Below are 20,842 nucleotides of genomic sequence, written 5' to 3' on the forward strand. Positions count from 1 at the left end.
TATGTTTGTCAAGGTTTCTTTGTAACACCTAAAGACATTTCATTATAAAAAGAGTAATGAAACTCCACAAATGACCATGATGCACATAAGCTATATTCTTGTTGCCCACAAAATCTGTTGCTTTAAGCATTAAAAGCTGCATTCTCATTATTAGGCAGCAATTTTAAATGTCAAATTTGTAGAAAATCAAGACAAACCCATGAGTCAGTTTCCCAGAAAAGTAACATGTTTCCCCAAGTTTCACACATAAGGTACATCTACACTGCAGCTGCGAGTGTGCTTCCCAGCTCAGGTAGATAGATATGCATTAGCTCTATTTAAGCTAGCATTCTAAAAATAGCAATGTAGCCAGAGGTAACGGGGTGTCAACTCCGGGTGCATACCTAGGGTTCTGGGTGGGTTTGTACTCAGGTGACTAGCCCAAGCTGCCACCCATGCTAAAACCATCAACACAGCTATTTTTAGCACACTAGCTCAAGCAGAGCTAGTGTGAGTCTGTCTACCTGAGCTGCAACACCTTCGTGTGGATAATTTATATTAGCACAAGTCATCCAGTTGATTTCAATGACACTACTTGTGTGAATAAGAATTTCTTTTTAAAAATCTCTGCTTTGGTTAATAATAACCAGGCAACTGTTTTCTTCCATTGTTTTAAATGTGATTTAATTTCCCATGGGAGTCAAACCATGGTGACATTCTGCAGAAAAGGGAGGAATAGAAGCATGATTGTCCCTTCCATGCGCTTACTGGCTCAGTGAGTAGCAATTAAACATTTTCATCTCATTTGCTGTAATTCTGCAGTTGCAGCTACAATTTTGTTTTAAAAGCAGAATCCTTTCAAAGTGGCTTCTCTTTCCCTTCTCCCCAGAGTTTGGAGAACATCCAGCTCACCCTGGTCTGAAATTGCATTCACTTACACTTTGATTCAAGTGCCTTCTATCAAGAATACACCCACAAGTCAGATTTAAAGCAAGCTTCTCACAAGCTATTTATGGGCAACATTCTATCCTTCAGATCCCGCCTCCAATATTCAGTTTTCCCTCCATTCTTTGGATTCTCACCGATGTCAATTATCTCCTGTACTTGTTAATCTATTTGCCACCCTATTGTCTGATCAACTGTACAACAGTTTTACTGTCCTACTGATACCATGTCTTCCCACTGCTTTTCCAACAGGCACATCCTACCTCTTCCCTAGCTCACTGTCTCTTCCACTTTCCTGCTTTTCCTCTCTCACCTTCATCCATTCTGTCCTCCCCACTTTACCACTACCAACTCTATATCCTCCTCTCTCCCCACCATCCCTGTTCCCACATGCCTTCTCACCTCTACAAATACCTATCTTAGCTCTACATCCTGTCTCTCTATCTTCTTATATGGCCCTGCAGCACTGTAGTATCTAACCACCGCAAACATTAATCATTTATTCTTGCAATGTGCTATGAGGTAGGGAAGTAGTATTACTCCATTTTTCCTAACCCTGGCTCACTCTTAACATCCATTTCCTCTGTCCCTGCTCCAAAACTGTTGATGGCATAAATCCCATGATTACATTAAAATGTATTCTCTCCTACTCCACTTCTGCCAGACGCTTTGCCAATAAGCACTACTTTTCTACCCGCATGGAATTGAATTCCTAAAACCCTTCATTGAACTGAATTCCCACAACCCCTCTTGCTTATTTAGAATCTTCAATTCCCTCCGACAGTCCAATCTTGAGCCCTCTTCTTCCTTTGCACAGGATCACACTAACATCTTCAAAAAGATCAACATGATCCACTGTGATCTCACTGAATTAACTTGTAAATTACTACCTTTGAACCTTCAAACCTCTTTCAAAACCCAGTTCAACCGTGACACCTATAAGAAATTGGTCACCTGATAACAGAGCGGTCCAGAGGAGGTCAGTATAGCTCATGTGTAAACTGAAATTATTCAATTTAATACAGTGGAGTAATTTCAGCTATGTACTGTCATAAATGCCTGCAGAATTTGGGCTTAGAATTGAAGTCAGTACTTTTTCACAGTCACCCTGAGCCAAATCAGGCTATCAGTTACGCTTGTGAAATCCAGGGGGCAAAAATGGCTCCAACTTTTCCTAGTTGTTCAGTAACACTAAGAGAACCCCAGGCAATATGTTTTTGCTTCAACAGCTTGCTTTGTGCATTAAGATACTGTGCACCAATTTAAACAGTATCATCTTTATTGCTGAGATGATATCAGCTACCAAATATAGAGGTGAAAGTTATTGACAGATGTCAGGTAAAAGTGCCTTTTTTGGATGGACAGCTGCAGAGAGAGGAATGTAAGGAGTGTTTGGAATTTTAGAAAAAATTACAGATACCTAACAGAACAGATCAAATGGAAGCATTTTGCAACTAGCTATTCTTTCCATTTGAATGCTCAGTGATTACCAAATTATGAAAGAAAATTCCAGTGAATGAAGTTCGTGGACTGTAGAATGATTACACTACCTTAATCATCAACAGAACATACCTACGGGGCATAATCTCATTTTGGTTCCAGGGATTTGTGCACTTCATTTTTCCTATACTGAAATGAGAACATACTCCAAAAGATGTCTGAGATTACAACCCATTCTTCTTGGCTAATATTTCTGACTTGTCTACTTTATATCTCCAGGGCCCTGATCTTGTACTGAGCTCTGAGAAACCAGAAACCTTCCCATTTCAGAACAACCTGTTCAGCTTACTGGCTTCTGAAAGTCCCTTCTTTAGGCACCTAATGCTCCCCACGCATTGTATGGGGAATCTGGATGCCTACCTCGTGACTGACAATTCCCCTGGCCTGCAGGCTCCTTAAGTGGTTAGGTGTGGCAACACTGAGCGGAGCAAACCCTAAAAACCAGGGCCCAAATACTTAACCTCTTCTGTGTGTAGGTTAACCCAACCTATAAACAGGAATACCAATAATTACTACGCCAGAAGTATTATACAGCTCTTTTTCCACTTATGATTAAATATGAGAAAGTTCTATGTTAATACATATACATACATCCTACTTAAAAGAGCCTAGAATATAGATGCATAGTTTAAACAACCAGAATAAGCAAAATGTATGTTAACCACATGCCTATAGAATATTTGTAATGTAAAATCTATTTCAGTTCAGAACAATTTTGTTTTCAGGAAAAGAAAAACGTTGAATGGCCAAACACACAACTGCTGCAAGGCCAGTAAAATACAAGAAAATGAGGAAAACACTTAACATGAAGATCTGCAAGTGGTTAATTTTTTACTATACTACAGAGAGAAGGTACTTCAGGCTTCCACCTTCATTAATCCAAAAACCAATAGTTTCATGTGAAACTATTTCAGAATAGAACATTTTAAAGCTGATGAGGAAAAGCAAGTTTTATCCACAGATTAATTTGTGTTGCACTGGAGAGAAAGCAAATGTCATGGTGTTTTGCTCCAGTATTGCATTAAATTAATACCTTTTTAAACAATGTCATCATCCAAAGACAACTTATATTTTCTAAAGACATGGGATGAAACTCTGGCCCCACTAAAGTCAGTGGTACCCATTGACTTCAATGGATCAAGCCCTAAAAGCTCTTAGACTGCTATTCTATTTCTAACACACAAATAATCTTCATCTAAAAACAACACCTCACTACTTACAGATCAGACAAATTCAGATGGCGAAAAGTCTTCTTATACAAACTCGAGAGCTTGTTTCTGGAGAAATTACTGTGAGAAAACAGAACATTAGATTTTATTAGTATTTCTGGTTTTCATAACCAAAATATAGAAACAGTGTTGTTTTGAAAATTGAGCCCAATCTAACCACCAAGAAAATCTGTAGGTTTCCTTCCACTGAGTTCAACAGGAGATGGATAGGGATCTAAATTCTTCTGATAGCCCAATATGGCTTTGAAGATTCCTAATCCAACATGCACCTTGTTTTGATGGCTAGCTTCATAAACAAGTTCAACAGTGGACAAAATTTTCACCTTTCAGCACTTCTAGCCATGCAAAAAACAGTGGATTTCATTTCAAAAGGACCTGTGTAAAGTCCAGATGTTGGTTACATTCCAATATATCCATAAGCAAAATGGGTGTTTCCCATACCCTCTTTGAGAAAGCCTGCACTGCACTCTGCGCTCACCTAGCCCCAACCACATGCTTGCACACATCCTCAACATAAGCCTTTTAATGACAGGTTTCAGAGTAGCAGCCGTGTTAGTCTGTATTCGCAAAAAGAAAAGGAGTACTTGTGGCACCTTAGAGACTAACAAATTTATTAGAGCATAAGCTTTCGTGAGCTACAGCTCACTTCATCGGATGCATTTGGTGAAGTGAGCTGTAGCTCACGAAAGCTTATGCTCTAATAAATTTGTTAGTCTCTAAGGTGTCACAAGTACTCCTTTTCTATAAGCCTTTTAGTTATTCTTTTCAAACCGTGTGTGCAATAAGAGAGAGATCAAAAGGAAAATTGTAAAATGCTAACATTAGGGGGTTTTATGTCAATTAAGCATTTACTGCTTCCAAATATAATTAACTGAAAGGTTCTTTCCAAGTTTTTTAGGATAGAGAAATGTTCATCTTAATCAGAAATGCCTCACTCCCAAACCTGTAAAAAAATGTTCCCCACCTTTCCTCCACAAATCAGAAAAGGGGTACTTTTTCTTGTGGTTCTTTCAGTGCACTAATTAATGGTATAGAGAGCAACAGTAAACTGTAACACTGCCAACAGCCCAGTGCAAATTAATATTATGAGCCAAAATACCATATGCATTTTATACAGTATTACGAAGGCACGAGAGGGGCTCCATAGTTAATGTTGCATTGAAATCTGCACTTAAACCATGGATTAATGTAGTTACACCTTTAACCTTGATTTAATTGGTCATGGTCTGCCTTAGCGCTCCCTAGATTTGATCTTGCCCAGATAAATCAAGGCTAAAGGTGTAATTTGCATCTACACCAGGGAAGATGTTGTGGGTAGGTAAGAGTTAGCTACCACATGTTAGCTAATCCTGACCGAACCTTAACTTCTTTCTATGAGCTAGACAAACTCTGTGTTAGGAGACTGGAGGTTAGGTGACCCAGTGCTTTAGGGCCCAGTACTGCAAGCCATGCCTATATGAATAGTACTTAACTCATTCAAATCAGTGGGCCTGATCCTCCACTGCCTTGCACCTTAACCTAGCCTAACCTAACTTAACCTAACTAGGTAAGGTGCAAGGCTGAGGAGAATTTGGTCCACTGATTTAAGTTAGGCTACTCACAGGAGCAAGGATTATGCCGCCTTTATGAATCACAATTTTGAAAAATTATAAGAAACTCCATGGGCCTGACTCTCCTTTCGCTTACACCAGCCAAGTAGCTTCAGTGGAGTTACTTCTGACTTATGCCAGTGCACATAAGATCAGAATGAGGCTCGCTGTATTTATGGAAAACAATAACAAAAATGCTCAACTGCATTCTTGGTTATGGGCTGACACATTTAGGGCTTTATGACTAGTCTTTTCTTCTGTGCAGTTAAGGGCCTTCAGATTTTTCAAACTGACAGGTAATTCAATTGAAATTCTTGAGCCCTACGTTATATATATCATCTTGAACTATATTATGTCAGTATATTTATTGTTATATATATTTTCCATAAACTGAGCAGTTTATATTGATTACTAAAATCTCTTCTTTGGTCCCTTCAATCCACAGTAAGTGAATAGACATAGTCCAGGGTTACTAGATGGTTGGTAAAGACACAGTTGTTTTTTTCTGGAAGGGTAATTATAAGTTAGCTCCTCAGTTCTATATCATAGTAAAGAATTATTATGGCTAGCATCCTCAACAGTAGGTATATACACACATTAGACTTTGTTAGCTTAGAATTAAGGGCCTAGATCCTGAGCTACAGCTAAACTGTGCTCAACAGCGTGAGAAGTAAAGAGAAGATGAGGGAGGGGAGGCAAAAATAGGGTTAAACCAGCTTCATGCACTCTACTTCCGATCCGTTTCTCATTTGATCACAAAAACACACAAAAAAAACCCCTTGTACTGCACATTTAGACTGTGATTAAAAAAAAAAAATCAGATCAACTTCCCAGTTCCTGTTACTAAACATGTGTTAGCTAATCCCAACCTAACCTAAAACTGTTCCCTACTGTAGATGCACGTTAGCACTGTTAACCTTGATTTAGCTGTTCAAGGTCAACTCTAGCGAGGAGCCTGAGGCCAATCTCAACCAGCTATATCAAGATAAAAAGTGTTAGCCTGTATTTACACAACAGGGAAAAGGAGAAAGGCTGTAGTTAGGTCAGGGTTAGGGTATGTCTACACTAGAAAGTTAGGTCGAATTTATAGAAGTCGGTTTTGTAGAAAGCGTTTTTATACAGTTGAGTGTGTGTGTCCCCACACAAATGCTCTAAGTGCATGTAGTTGGCAGACTGTGTCCACAGTACTGAGGAAACTGTTGACTTCTGGAGCTTTGCACTGTGGGTAGCTATCCCACAGTTCCCGCAGTCTCCACCACCCATTTGAATTCTGGGTAGAAATTCCAGTGCCTGATGGGGCTAAAACATTGTCGCGGGTGGTTCTGGATACATATCGTCAGGCCCCCCCTTCCCTCCCTCCCTCCCTCCATAAAAGCCAGGGCAGACAATCGTTTTGTGCCTTTTTTCTTGAGTTACCTATGCAGATGCCATACCACAGCAAGCATGGAGCCCGCTCAGCTAACCATCACCATATGTTTCCTGGGTGCTGGCAGACGTATTACTGCATTGCTACACAGCAGCAGTTTATTGCCTTTTGGCAGCAGACAGTGCAGTATGACTTTAGCCATCGTCGATGTAGTCCTGGGTACTCTTTTAACTGGGTGCCTGGGCAAACTTGGGAGTGACTCAGCCAGGTCATTTCTCTTGTTTTGTCTCATGGCGACTGAGTCCTACTGGAAGTGCACTGTCTTTTAATCTGCAGCCAGCAGAAGATGATGGCCAGCAGTCATACTGCACTGTCTTCTGCCAAGCACCCAGGAGGTGACGATGGCTAGCGGTCGTACTGCACAGACTGCTGCCAGCAAGATGTATAAAGATAGATGAAGTGGCTCAAAACAAGAAATAGATCAGATTTGTTTTGTATTCATTTTCTCCTCCCTCCCTCCCTCTGTGAAATCAACAGCCTGCTAAACCCAGTTTTGAGTTCTATCCTTGAGGTTTTGAGTTCTATCCTTGAGGTGGCCATTCAGTTTCTCGCAAAGCCACCCCCTTTGTTGATTTTAATTCCCTGTAAGCCAACCCTGTAAGCCATGTCGTCAGTCGCCCCTCCCTCCTTCAGGGCAACAGTAGACAATCGTTCCACGCCTTTTTTCTGTGCAGACGCCATACCACGGCAAGCATGGAGCCCGCTCAGATCACTTTGGCAATTAGGAGCACATTAAACACCACACACATTATCCAGCAGTATATGCAACACCAGAACCTGGCAAAGCGAAACCAGGCGAGTAGGCGACATCAGCACAGTTACGAGAGTGATGAGGACATGGACACAAACTTCTCTCAAAGCACATACCCTGGCAATGTGGGCATCATGGTGTGGAACACCAATTCTGGGCCTGGGAAAAAAGCACAGACTGGTGGGATCGCAGAGTGTTGCGGTTTGGGACGATTCCCAGTGGCTGCGAAACTTTTGCATGCATAAGGGCACTTTCATGGAACTTTGTAACTTGCTTTCCCCTGCCCTGAGGCACAAGAATACCAAGATGAGAGCAGCCCTCACAGTTGAGAAGCGAGTGGCAATAGCCCTGTGGAATCTTGCAATGCCAGACAGTTACTGGTCAGTCGGGAATCAATTTGGAGTGGGCAAATCTACTGTGGGGGCTGCTGTGATGCAAGTAGCCAACGCAATCAAAGATCTGCTGATATCAAGGGTAGTGACCCTGGGAAATGTGCAGGTCATAGTGGATGGCTTTGCTGCAATGGGATTCCCTAACTGTGGTGGGGCCATAGACGGGGCACCGGAGCACCAAGCTAGCGAGTACATAAACCGCAAGGGGTACTTTTCAATAGTGCTGCAAGTACTGGTGGATCACAAGGGACATTTCACCAACATCAACGTGGGATGGCCAGGAAAGGTACATGACACTCGCATCTTCAGGAACTCTGGTCTGTTTCAAAAGCTGCAGGAAAGGACTTTCTTCCCAGACCAGAAAATAACCATTGGGGATGTTGAAATGCCTATAGTTATCCTTGGGGACCCAGCCTACCCCTTAATGCCATGGCTCATGAAGCCATACATAGGCAGCCTGGAAAGTAGTCAGGAGCTGTTCAACTACAGGCTGAACAAGTGCAGAATGGTGGTAGAATGTGCATCTGGACGTTTAAAAGTGCGCTGGCGCAGTTTACTGACTCAGACCTCAGCGAAACCAATATTCCTACTGTTCTTACTGCTTGCTGTGCGCTCCACAATATCTGTGAGAGTAAAGGGGAGACATTTATGGCAGGGTGGGAGGTTGAGGCAAATCGCCTGGCTGCTGGTTATGCACAGCCAGACACCAGGGCGGTTAGAAGAGCACAGGAGGGTGCGGTGCGCATCAGAGAAGCTTTGAAAACCAGTTTCATGACTGGCCAGACTACGGTGTGAAAGTTCTGTTTGTTTCTCCTTGATGAAACCCCCGCACCTTGGTTCACTCTACTTCCCTGTAAGCTAACCACCCTCCCCACCTCCCTTTGGATCATCGCTTGCAGAGACAATAAAGTCATTGTTGCTTCACATTCATGCATTCTTTATTAATTCATCACACAAATAGGGGGATAATTACCAAGGTAGCCCAGGAGGGGTGGTGGAGAAGGGAAGGACAAGGCCACACAGCACTTCAAAAGTTTAAAACTTTAAAACTTATTGAATGCCAGTCTTCTGTTACTTGGGCAATCCTCTGGGGTGGAGTGGCTGGGTGGCCGGAGGCCCCTCCACTGCGTTCTTGGGTGTCTGGGTGAGGAGGCTATGGAACTTGGGGAGGAGGGCGGTTGGTTACACAGGGGCTGTAGCAGCAGTCTGTGCTCCTGCTGCCTTTCCTGCAGCTCAACCATACACTGGAGCATATTAGTTTGATTCTCCAGCAGACTCAGCATTGAATCCTGCCTCCTCTCATCATGCTTCCGCCACCTTTCAGCTTCAGCCCTCTCTTCAGCCCACCACCTCTCCTCCCTGTCATTTTGTGCTTTCCTGCACTCTGACATTGTCTGCCTCCACGCATTCATCTGTGCTTTGTCATTGAGGGAGGACAGCATGAGCTCAGAGAACATTTAATTGTGAGTGCTTTCTTTTCGCCTTCTAATCTTCGCTAGCCTCTGGGAAGGAGAAGATCCTGTGATCCTTGAAACACATGCAGCTGGTGGAGAAAAAAAAAAGGGACAGTGGTATTTAAAATTTTATATTACATTTTATGTACATTTTATAGTACAATGGGTACACTCTTTCACAGTAAACCTTGCTGTTAACATTACATATATAGCACATGTGCTTTCGTTACAAGGTCGCATTTTGCCTCCCCCCCCCCCGTGGTTAACAGCGGGGAACATTTTTGTTCAGCCATAGGCAAACAGCCCAGCAGGAATGGGCACCTCTGAATGTCCCCTTAAGAAAAGCACCCTATTTCAACCAGGTGACCAGGAATGATATCACTCTCCTGGGGATAACAGAGAGAGATAAAGAACGACTGTTGTTTGAATGCCAGCAAACATACACGGCAATGCTTTGTTCTACAATGATTCCAGAGTACGTGCTACTGGTCTGGAGTGGTAAAGTGTCCTACCATGGTGGATGGAATAAGGCTGCCCTCCCCAGAAACTTTTTGCAAAGCCTTTGGGAGTATATCCAGGAGAACCACAAATACCAGGGCAAATTAATCATTAAACATGCTGGCTTTTAAACCTTGTATAGTATTTTAAAAAGGTACACTCACCAGAGGTCCCTTCTCCACCTGGCGGGTCCGGGAGGCAGCCTTGGGTGGGTTCGGGGGGTACTGGCTCCAGGTCCAGGATGAGAAACAGTTTCTGGCTGTCAGGAAAACCGGTTTCTCCACTTTTTTGCTGTGAGCTATTTACAACCTCATCATCATCGTCTTCCTCGTCCCCAAAACCTGCTTCCGTGTTGCCTCCATCTCCATTGAAGGAGTCAAACAACACGGCTGGAGTAGTGGTGGCTGAACCCCCTAAAATGGCATGCGGCTCATCATAGAAGCGGCATGTTTGAGGCTCTAACCCAGAGTGGCCGTTCGCCTTTCTGGTTTTCTGGTAGGCTTGCCTCAGCTCCTTAAGTTTCATGCGGCACTGCTTTGGGTCCCTGTTATGGCCTCTGTCCTTCATGCTCTGGGAGATTTTCTCAAATGTTTTGGCATTTCGAAAACTGGAACGTAGTTCTGATAGCATGGATTCCTCTCCCCATACAGCGATCAGATCCCGTACCTCCCGTTCGGTCCATGCTGGAGCTCTCTTGTGATTCTGGGACTCCATCATGGTCACCTCTGCTGATGAGCTCTGCATGGTCACCTGCAGCTTGCCACACTGGCCAAACAGGAAATTGAAATTCAAAAGTTCGCGGGCCTTTTCCTGTCTACCTGGTCAGTGCATCTGAGTTGAGAATGCTGTCCAGAGCGGTCACAATGGAGCACTCTGGGATAGCTCCCGGAGGCCAATACCGTCTAATTGCATCCACAGTACCCCAAATTTGACCCAGCAAAACCGATTTCAGTGCTAATCCCCTTCTCAGGGGTGGAGTAAGGAAATCGATTTTAAGAGCCCTTTAAGTCGGAAAAAAAGGGCTTCGTCATGTGGGCAGATGCAGGGTTAAATCGATTTAACGCTGCTAAATTCAACCTCAACATCTAGTATAGACCAGGGTTTAGATATATAGCTAATGTAGATCTCTTTTCTTAATCTAGTCAAGTCCACAGCACTCGGCTACCACGGTGATAGCACACTAAAAACACCAAAGTAGATTTGAATATATAAAATGTATGCAATTATGTACATTCTTGGTACATGACAATGGCTTTTTAATGTTTTAGTAAATATTCACTACTTGTGACCTTTATTGCTACATTTAAAGGTATTAATATAATATAAAGGAAGTGTATTTAACAGGTCTATTAAAAATATTGTTACTTCTGCTGAGTTTATAAATTACAGCATTGCTACAACAGTACTGTTTAATAGCTTTTAAAGGTGATTGTTGAGTAATTTGAGTCTAAGGTCAATGAGAATACCAGAATTAAACTAGCAAGGCTCTTAATTACATTTAAGTGATATCTATTGGAGCATTTCACTTTCTGTTGTTTACATTATTACTGAACCTTAATCATCAAACATCAGTTGTGGAAAGGTATTTTGGCTACAAAGGTTTGGCCCAGAAAATAAGTAGATGCCAAAAAGCATTTAAATAGCTGTGTGTTAGCAGATTCATTAGCATCTGATATTATTATATGCTATTATTATTTATGTTGTAAGAATACAGTGTTTATTTTTTAGTGAAGCCTTGTGACTGCATTAAAGATTTCTCCTGTGAGAGGATTACAGCCGTAACATTTTTATTAGCAAAATTAAAGTTCTTACAATTAGCATTAATCTTCATAAGAATATTTGTATGTAAAAAAAAATGGCAACAAACTCCAAATGGCTAGACATAAACTTTTGCTTTAAAATGAAATGTAAGCTTTTCCTTAGTCTTTTGCTGAGAAGGTTACTATTATTTAAACATGACTGATTTCATTTTTTCACAATTTTCATTGCCCAGACCACATCTCAGGGTCCATCCTGTTCCCAGTGACGTCAACAGGAGCGTTGCCACTGATTTCAATGGACCCAGACATTGAAACAACAGGCTCTTTGGGAAGTTTATTTTAAAATCATTAAGAAATCATGTAAAGAATAAACAAATGAATTTTTCTACAGAAATAATAAATCCAAAGGCCTAGGCAGAACTACCTTCATGCTAATTGTGCTGTCACTTTGGCTCATCTATTGTAAATATAACAAGGGGCACTAAGTAATCATTTTCAGTCTTACCCAGGCATTTTATGTTTGGCAAGATTACTAATCCCTATTGTATCAGTGCTCAGAAGGAAATCATAATTTAATGACCAATTGTCACAGGAAAAGCAAGTATATACTGAACTAGTAGCTCTTACTTTATATGGTATCTCTATGGTTATGCATTGGTATGGCTCTGGTCAAAGCAATTTGTTTTATTAACGACTAGATGAAATAATTTAACATGCCTGTAAAATGTGTGTTACATTCTTCCTCTCATAGTTTGGCCACATAAGAGGTAACAGCCTACTACTGCTACCAGCAAATTGAGATATCATATGTTTTTGGTTAAATTACTATTAATTTTATCCTTCTATGACATATTTTTCTTGGAAAACAAAATTGCAGAAAGGGAATTTATTGTAGTATAACAGCACCCAGTCCTGGCCCCAATTCAGCAATCCATCTCTATTACACAAAGCACTCAATCAAGCACCTGCTTAACTTAATACCTGTGCTTAAGTCTCATTGATTCACTCATACACATGCCTAAAGTTAAGAAGGTGCTTAAGAGCTTTGCTGAATAGTGATAGACTTATGCACTTACTTGAATGCTTTCCTGAATTAGAGTTCATGTAATGTGCTAAACCTCCGCTGCTCATTTCAGCACCTTGCGAAATTGAGACCACAATCCTAAATATGAGAAGTAGGAATGAGTTCAGCTCTGTTTCTCAAAGGGCTTGTCTACACTGTGCATAGGTCTGCACTGGGGAAATGTAAATTCTCCTCACCAGCATATCGCACACTAACTCGTCCATGTGGCACGTGCTAAAAACCCCTTAGTGTGTGTTAACGTGGTCCCAGACAGTATTACTTTAATGTTCACCAGGGAACTTTTACTGTACCACAGCAGAATCCACATGGGCCAGTTAGTGTGTGACATGTTGGTGTGGACTAGCATTTACACCCCTTTAGTGCGGACTAACACACTGTGTAGACAAGCCCAAACTGACAGGCATATATCTTCTTCAGGGACATGTAAGCAAACCGACAAAAACAGAAGAAACTGAGCTGGTCATTTTTCTGAGGTGTTTTCACAGAGAACTCTGGATTACTCATCCTTTGCCAAGTCCAAAGCAGAAATGATCCAGCACAACAAAATTAACAGGCTGCCCCCGCACCACTTGCTTCTAATACAGTTCCACTTTTATGCCAAAGTTATTAGCAAAAGATCCTTAAACACCTCCTTCTTTAAAACACTTTATACCAGGAGAATGAGAAGAAAGGGAAGGGAAGTAATAAACTCTGGGTAGTTCTGACCTACAAGACATTAGCTGTTCTGACTCACATGTACTGCAGGTTGGTGTTTTTCAGAAATGCCTGACGGGACACAAACTTTAAGCCTGAATCCACCACGGTTCTGTGAAAACATATAATGTTAAAATTGTTAGCGTTGGTCAGTTAAAATAAAATTGATTAATAAATAATAATAATGGTTAGAATAAGATTTGGGATTAAAATTAACCCAAATCATTTGTAATTAATTAAATTGTAACCTCTTTGGGGCAACAACTGTCTTTTTTAAATTCATATTTGTACTGTGCCCAGCGCAATAAGGCCCAGCTCATTTACTGGGGCCTATAAATCCTATTGTAAGAGAAACTACAAATATTAATGTTAAACAAAAATAGTAAGTCAGATACTCACAGATTTTTCAGTCCAACATAAAGTCCAACTTCATTGTTATTGATACTTTCTAATTTCCGCTGGTTTGCGATGTAACTATAGAAAAAACAAGACAGAGAAAGCAAGTGAAGAAAACTTCTTCATTACCTGTTCCTGTTATTTAGATTGTCTCAGGCACTGTTGATAGGTGAAATATAAAAAGTTCTGACCAACTTCAGTCAACACGGAATCATGGTTCTTGTGTTTGCAGAGCTAAATACTTCTTGCCACCTTCCCAAGTATTTAACTAGCTGCCTTGTTGCAGAACATTTATGGTAATTTTTACTCAGGGGAAACAATCTTGCACAGAGAGGGAGGTCTTCACACTGAGCAGATAATAAACAAAATTTCTTTATAATGCCATTTTCTCTGAAACTCTTTGCTCTTTCCTGCTCATTACTTTTGCATAACAAGGCGGCCAGATCCTCAACTGGCGTAAATTGTGCACAAGTCGAGTCTGGCCCTAGTTTGTTAATACTAGATACACTTAACATCATCACTCATTAAGCTGTTTTTCTCCTTGCCCCTTAGCTGGAGATATATTTACACCATACTACAATAGGAAGACAAAACAAACTAATCATTCTTGGTTGTATTATGCATAGAATGAGCCCCAGCTGAATATAACACAACAGAAGGAGAAAGCATCATGATAGATCAAAAGCATCAGCCAACCCCACTATGCACCAGGAACCTCTTTATGTGTCACCAATGTAGCAGATATGAGCATCAAATGACAGTGATGGCTCTGCAGGATTTCTTGTGATAAGAGTAATACAGTGACGCCATTGTAAAATAATAAAAGAATACAGAGTTCCTTACATAACCTTGTTATCCCATGGATTTTATAAACCAATCTGATTTAAACTCTCGAAACTCATTAAGGGCCAATCCAAAAACTATGAAATAACATATTAAAGATGATGGATAATGAAATCCTCCCATCATCAATCAGGCAGATCTTCCCATTCTCTGTTAAACTGTTTTCAAGCATGACAGGGGGATGTCATTTAGAATCTTCCTTTACCTGTGTGACTTTGGAAGCCCCTCAATGCCAACTGGCCGAGGGCACATCATACCTTAACTCACATCAAACCTGACACACTCATTGCCTCAATATGATCTGTATCTAAAAGGATAGTATTATTGTGAGATGTTTGTATGGTGGTATATAAAGAATAATAGATGTGTGCTGGAAAATATGTTCTTAAAATATGGTTGGCAAGCAGTACATAATCCCAGCCTGTTCTAGACAAAGGAATGTTGTTTCACCTGCTTGACTGTGTCTCCAATGTAAATTGAGCAAGGCAAGGCCAGAAACAATGAAAGTACATTTACATATAAGGTAAACAAAGCCATCAAACTGGCAAGTGGGGAAAATGACCACTTAACAACCATGATGGGGGATGGAAGCTGTACCCCCAGGAAGCCTTCCTGGCTTTCGAAACAGAGACAATGGACTTTGGGAAATACAGGCAGAAATAGAAAGCCATTTTGGCATCCTCACCTGAGGGAGAAAAGAGGCCTTGAAAACTGAGAAAAGTGGGTCTTTCAACCCAGGTGGTGGAACTCTCTGAGAACTGACTGTAGATGAGAAAGTTGCTTAGACAAAGATTATAACTTGCTAAAGTTAAGTTTTAGTCACTAGAAAGCACATTTTGTTTTCTTTGTAACCTTTCATCTCTCTTTCTCTCTTATTTGAAATCATTTAAACTCTGTTTGTTAATAAAACTTTTTGTTTTATTACAAGAACATTTCTCAGTGCTGTTATATTGAAGAGAAGTGTAAGTCTTCAGCTAACCTTACAGGTTGTCATGTGCTCTGTCTCTTTGGAGGCAGAGAACTTAATAACTTCTGTGAGTGTCCAGTGAGAGGGAACTTGGGGGATTGGGGTTCACTGATTGTTACCAGCATGGGCAAGGATTAGATTGGCAGTGGCCTGAAGAGTTTGCTGGCAAGGCAGATGAACTGGTGTGCCAGAGAGCTGACACACAGCTTAGCAGCAGCAAAGCCCATTCTTGGTGAGGCCACAGAACACAGTGGCTCACAGTTCTGGGTGGCCTGAGCAAAATATCACAACCTGCTGCTCAATTTTAGGTGAATTAGCTGTGAGGTTTCAGAGCCACATCCCTCATTATGTGATCAGTGTTCAATCAATAATTAGTACCATAGTTAGACTGGGAGAAGACTGGGGAGAAATGTAAAGGGACAGGAGTTTAGGAAGATGTATGCAGGGGCATGGAAGGGGGAACCAGAAAGGACATAGAATCAGGGTAAGAGAGATGGATCAACCAATTTTAGATGAAGATCAAGCTTGCAACAAAGTTGTAGTCTCTACAGACACTTACGTAACTCTACAATACCACAGAATACACCGTAAAAATCAGCCATTCTAATTCTAATCATAAAACATTCATTTATTCCATCAGCACCTCCCAGTATGAGAATGTGTAGAACTCTGACATAACTGGAACTTAATCAGCACATGTAAATCAGCTTTGGTCCACTGAAGTGAATCCTTTACACCAGCCAAAGATCTGGCCTTAAATGCACAATACATAAAATCAACAGTATAATCTAACAGTATATTTCCTTTACAGAACAAAATGAGGCATGGCTGCTGGAATTAGGCACGGCTGCCACACTCCCTGGCTTGACATGGTTTTTATCGTACACAGAGTTACAGTTTGGTTCAACGGCTTTCAGCACCCCTACTATACAAATTGTTCCAGCACCCTTGAAATGAGAGGACAAATTTCAGGTTCGATGAGTAGTATGCGGTCAAAAGGAGCCCACTCACTCCAACTTAGACTGTAAGCTCTGGGGCAGGAACAGTCTTTGTTCTGTGTTTGTACAACACCTAGGACGATGGGTCCTGGTCTATGACTAGGGCTGCTAGGTACTCTGGTAATAACAATAATTGCCCCCCCGGAGAAGGTCAAGCCACTGCACCATCCCAGTGCTGGTGCTAGCTTTTCCAAGAGAGCTGGGCTATGGCCCTACCCCCTGCCACCTAAACTGAAAGGAGTGGAGGAGTTGCCACAACTGCATGCATGATGTTGGAGCTGCAGGACAAATTCAGGCTGTGTTAACCAGAATTCCTCTCAAAGCAACCACTGCAGTACAGCATCTTTTTAGACAACACCCTTAACACAGGTCATCATAGAAAGGCAAATGAAGTCTTATGAAGTCCTAAGAGGGGGAAATAGATAGTTGTATCTTACCACAAACAGGTTGTATCTTCTTACTACCCATTTTATCTTTTGCTTAACACTTTATTTGATTAAATCTTTAAAGCTATTTCATAGATGAGAGAAAGACAGAGATATGGTACTGTAGCACATATATTAGGAGGGGAAGTGAATAAGATAATCCTTTGTTTAAGCCAAACAGAGGTTTGAGATAAAAGCTCTTATTTGACTGGAAACTATTTTTACCACCTTCACAACTACTCTACCTTGATGCTACTTATCATTTTACATTAATACTCCTAAAAGCTCTGACTTTCAGTGGGAATGTTGATAAATGTAATATGTTTGCCTGGCCTTAAGAATACTCATCCTTTCTCTTAAATGAACATTTTTAGTGCAACATACAAGAAAAATATCCATACTCCATGACTGGCTGAAGTCATGTGATAAGACAGAAGCTCCCACTGTACACTGCAGCACAATATTAACAATACTGATGTCTGGAAAAATATTAACCAATCAGAACACATATACCAATTACAGCTCCAAATTGAATCCTCAGCAGTCAGCAACACTGTTCCTTGGATCTACTACTACACCAAATGCTTCTCCTACTTGAATGATTCATCAGTTAACAATAGTTGCTTCCAGACCTCTAATTTCATCTCCCCATGGCCATTATGAGGTCTATTAATTCTGATAAAGACATTCAGAATCGCATTTCATACTGATTTCATACTTCAATCCACATCAAGTTGTTCACCTCAACACAATTCAAATTGTATAATATCACATACTCATACCTCACTCTTGTAAGCCCATTTTAAATCTTATGTTAAAGACTTGTAACTTTTTCAAAGATTTTCCTTTTGAACTGGAATATAATCTACTTCTGCTCAGCACAAAGGTAAACGCTTGGGAAAAACTGCAGAAAATCAGCAGAACCATGTCTAAATTATGTGAGCATGAAAATAATATATTTTTCATTCTTTAAAACAATTTGGATTCTTTTGCATTTGAATAGTTCAGAAAAAAAAGGATTCATTCTAAATTTTCAAATGTGATATGTTCATATTCCTTTCCTAAGTCTGAAAACATTTGGTTATCTGAAGTATGTCCCCTTAATTTATTTGATTTACTCCATTTTCTCTGGACAGATGTAATTTAAATTACACCCCTCTGTTTGGAGCTGCAAGGATATTTTTTAAAACCAGAAGTGCACTAATATTAACGACTTAGATATGAGGGAATAATACTGTAATTCAGCTCCAGCAGTATTTCTGCTGCCAGAAAATACCTTTTATGGGAAACATACTTCCTAACACTAAAGGAAGAAATAAAGAAAAAACCCCAGCAAGCTTTGGTTCATACTGCTGGGGGAGAGTTTTGAAAACAAAATGAATAAACATTCCCTGGTGAACAGTCAGCAACAAGTTTCTGGACTACAGGAGAACTTTCACCACAGGTTATTTTTTCTCCAGTCCTTTGGGGAGAAGAGCAGAGCATTCCAGACCTTGAACGAGACTAGATGAACCTCATCATAGATTGGCGGGTCAAATATGTTCCTAGTCTGTGCTAGAAGAATGCATTAGCAATAGATAGGTATGAAATGTTAAACCATGCAAAGCTCCCCAATGTTGTATTTTGTTACAAACTCAAATGTCAGACAAGGTTCATCAGAAGGTTTGCTAACGTTTATGAACCTTTTCAGCAAATCTGGGCTGATTTATGAGTATACATGAAAATCATGCAAAATGTGCAAATGTGACACACCAGATGAAATTTGGCAGTTTCAAATGAATTGCATGTTGAAGTTCCCCAAAGCGTGGGGCCCAGAGCGGTCACCCCGATTCACCATACCTAGGAATGGCTATGCATCAAGGGCCCAATAATGCACCTCTTACTCAAACAGGGAATCTCTAAGTGCAGGATCAGACTCCTAATTAGATATAATCCCTGGAAGATGCTCCAATACCATGACATTTATCACAGTTTAAATACATAGACAGACAGACAGAAAAATAGCAGGTCCTCTACAGATATACAGGCTTGATCCTGCTCTAATGTATTTCTGTGAGTGTCTTCTACTTGACAGCAATGTTAGCAACAGAACTAGAATTCACTACACCGACCACCCCATTTCTCAAGAAACAAAACCTCTAACCCCCAGCAGAACTTTCTACAATCTCAAAAGGGAGAAAAGCCAGAGGCTCAAAGAAGCCCACTATGGATTTTGCAGTAGCCAATCTAGTTTACTTTGTGGTGTAATGGGCACTGGTACATAACCCTAAACACTTGTCTATATAGTGCCCTTCGTGCCCCTACCAGCAGGGGTGTAAATTCTAATGAGTACCAATGTGTCGTGCACAAACTGGCCCGCGTGGACCCTGCTGGCATGAACTATATGTGCGTTAGTACATGTTGATGTAGCACTGTTTGAAATGGAACTACATTAATGAACACTAGGGAACTTTTAGTGTGCACCAGCCTGGTCCACAGATGCCAGTTAGTGCACAACACACTAAAATGCGTTAGAATTTACATCCTTGCTGGTGCACATTAAGGCACCGCATAGACAAGCCCTTAGATAGATGAGACTCTTATCTAGATACTCTTCCCATGTATCTCTGTCTATTGTCAGGTTACCATATTTGCACAGAGTACGTAGTAAAATTCTGAAAATTAAACTATTTTAAAAAACTAAGGATACAATCAGTGAAATGTGATAAGGCCTTGATATTAGGGGTCAACAAATTCTGCCATCAAATACTGTAATACATTATGGACAAAATATTCAAACATGTTATTGTTTATATATACATTTTTAAGATTTTTGGCAAATCCCTTATTAGGAAGTGTCGCCTACGGAGCATTCTCTCACTATTTGCTGATACCACCCCAAAAGGATAGATTATGAATATTACAGAACAAAAAAGAACTTTGTGTGTTTGTGTATCTTCATCTAAGACACCTGAGCTTTGGAACTCACTCTCCTCCCCATACAGTCCAACATAGCCCATGTTTTTTAACCATCAGAGCATACTGCATATCTAATCCCTTTTCCCAGTCTTTTTGAAAGGAAAGGGTGCATTAGGGTTGAGATATATTTACATGGATATATATGGCAGGGTTATTCCACCCCCACTTCTTGATTTTGAGAAGATCCTCTATTTCTGTCTTCATTAGTCCACTTGTATTATTAATATAGGACAAAGGTGCCTTAGACCCTGGACTGGCATGATTTATGTTCTGTATTAATATAAATAAATAAAAGAAAACCCTAAGAAAAACAATGGGATTTTATTGTGCATACCAGTACTGCCAGCCTCAGAAGTTCAAAAGTCATGAGTCAGAAACCTCCCCAAAATCATGAGACTGACATAAAAATCATGAGGCTTTTTAAAAAAAAAAGATTAAACCACATACTTTGGTCTGTCTTCTGATGTTTGAACTCCCCCTGCTCATCCCCATTATAGGTGGGCAGCTTTACAGCATTGCCAACTTGACAAATCTTTAGTGAGTACAGTGAGTTTGGTCGCCATTACAGGAGCTCTCACTAGAGGACCCTGCTGAGATTGGGGCCCCGTTGTGCTCGACTCTGTACAAACACATAGCAAGAGACTGTCCATGACGTGTAGAGCTTACAGGGTAGTGCAACACACAGAAGTGAGTTTGTGATGTAGGAGCCACCACATCACCTCACTGAGGGTCTACCAAACATCTCTTCGGCCTGGTCTACACAACAAAGTTAGGTAGACATAAGCTGCCTTGTGTCCACCTAGTTGTGCATGTGTCTACACTTAAATTTGTCTGTCTCCCACTGATGTAAGCTTTCCGTTACGCCAACATAGTAATGCCCTCTCCCCAAGCAGCACTGAGCCACAGCAGATGTAGATGTAGTGCAAATGTAGACAATGCATTACCTATATCAACC

At 40.8% G+C, this 20,842-nt stretch overlaps 1 protein-coding gene across 4 annotated transcripts in view; it reads right to left on the reverse strand.

The window, feature by feature from the left end:
- The window catches only part of NTRK2 (neurotrophic receptor tyrosine kinase 2), a 290,683-nt gene that overhangs the window by 250,883 nt on the left and 18,958 nt on the right, over positions 1-20,842 (reverse strand). For all 4 annotated transcript variants that reach the window (XM_038402301.2, XM_038402302.2, XM_043514505.1 and 1 more), the window contains exons 3-5: positions 13,700-13,774; positions 13,341-13,412; positions 3,645-3,713 (exon numbers count right to left, since the gene is read on the reverse strand). In XM_038402301.2, the coding sequence (XP_038258229.1) occupies positions 3,645-3,713; positions 13,341-13,412; positions 13,700-13,774 (216 nt within the window). The remainder of the gene's footprint in view (positions 1-3,644; positions 3,714-13,340; positions 13,413-13,699; positions 13,775-20,842) is intronic.

Source organism: Dermochelys coriacea, chromosome 5 (assembly GCF_009764565.3).
Source record: "Dermochelys coriacea isolate rDerCor1 chromosome 5, rDerCor1.pri.v4, whole genome shotgun sequence".
Lineage (NCBI taxonomy): Eukaryota > Metazoa > Chordata > Testudines > Dermochelyidae > Dermochelys > Dermochelys coriacea.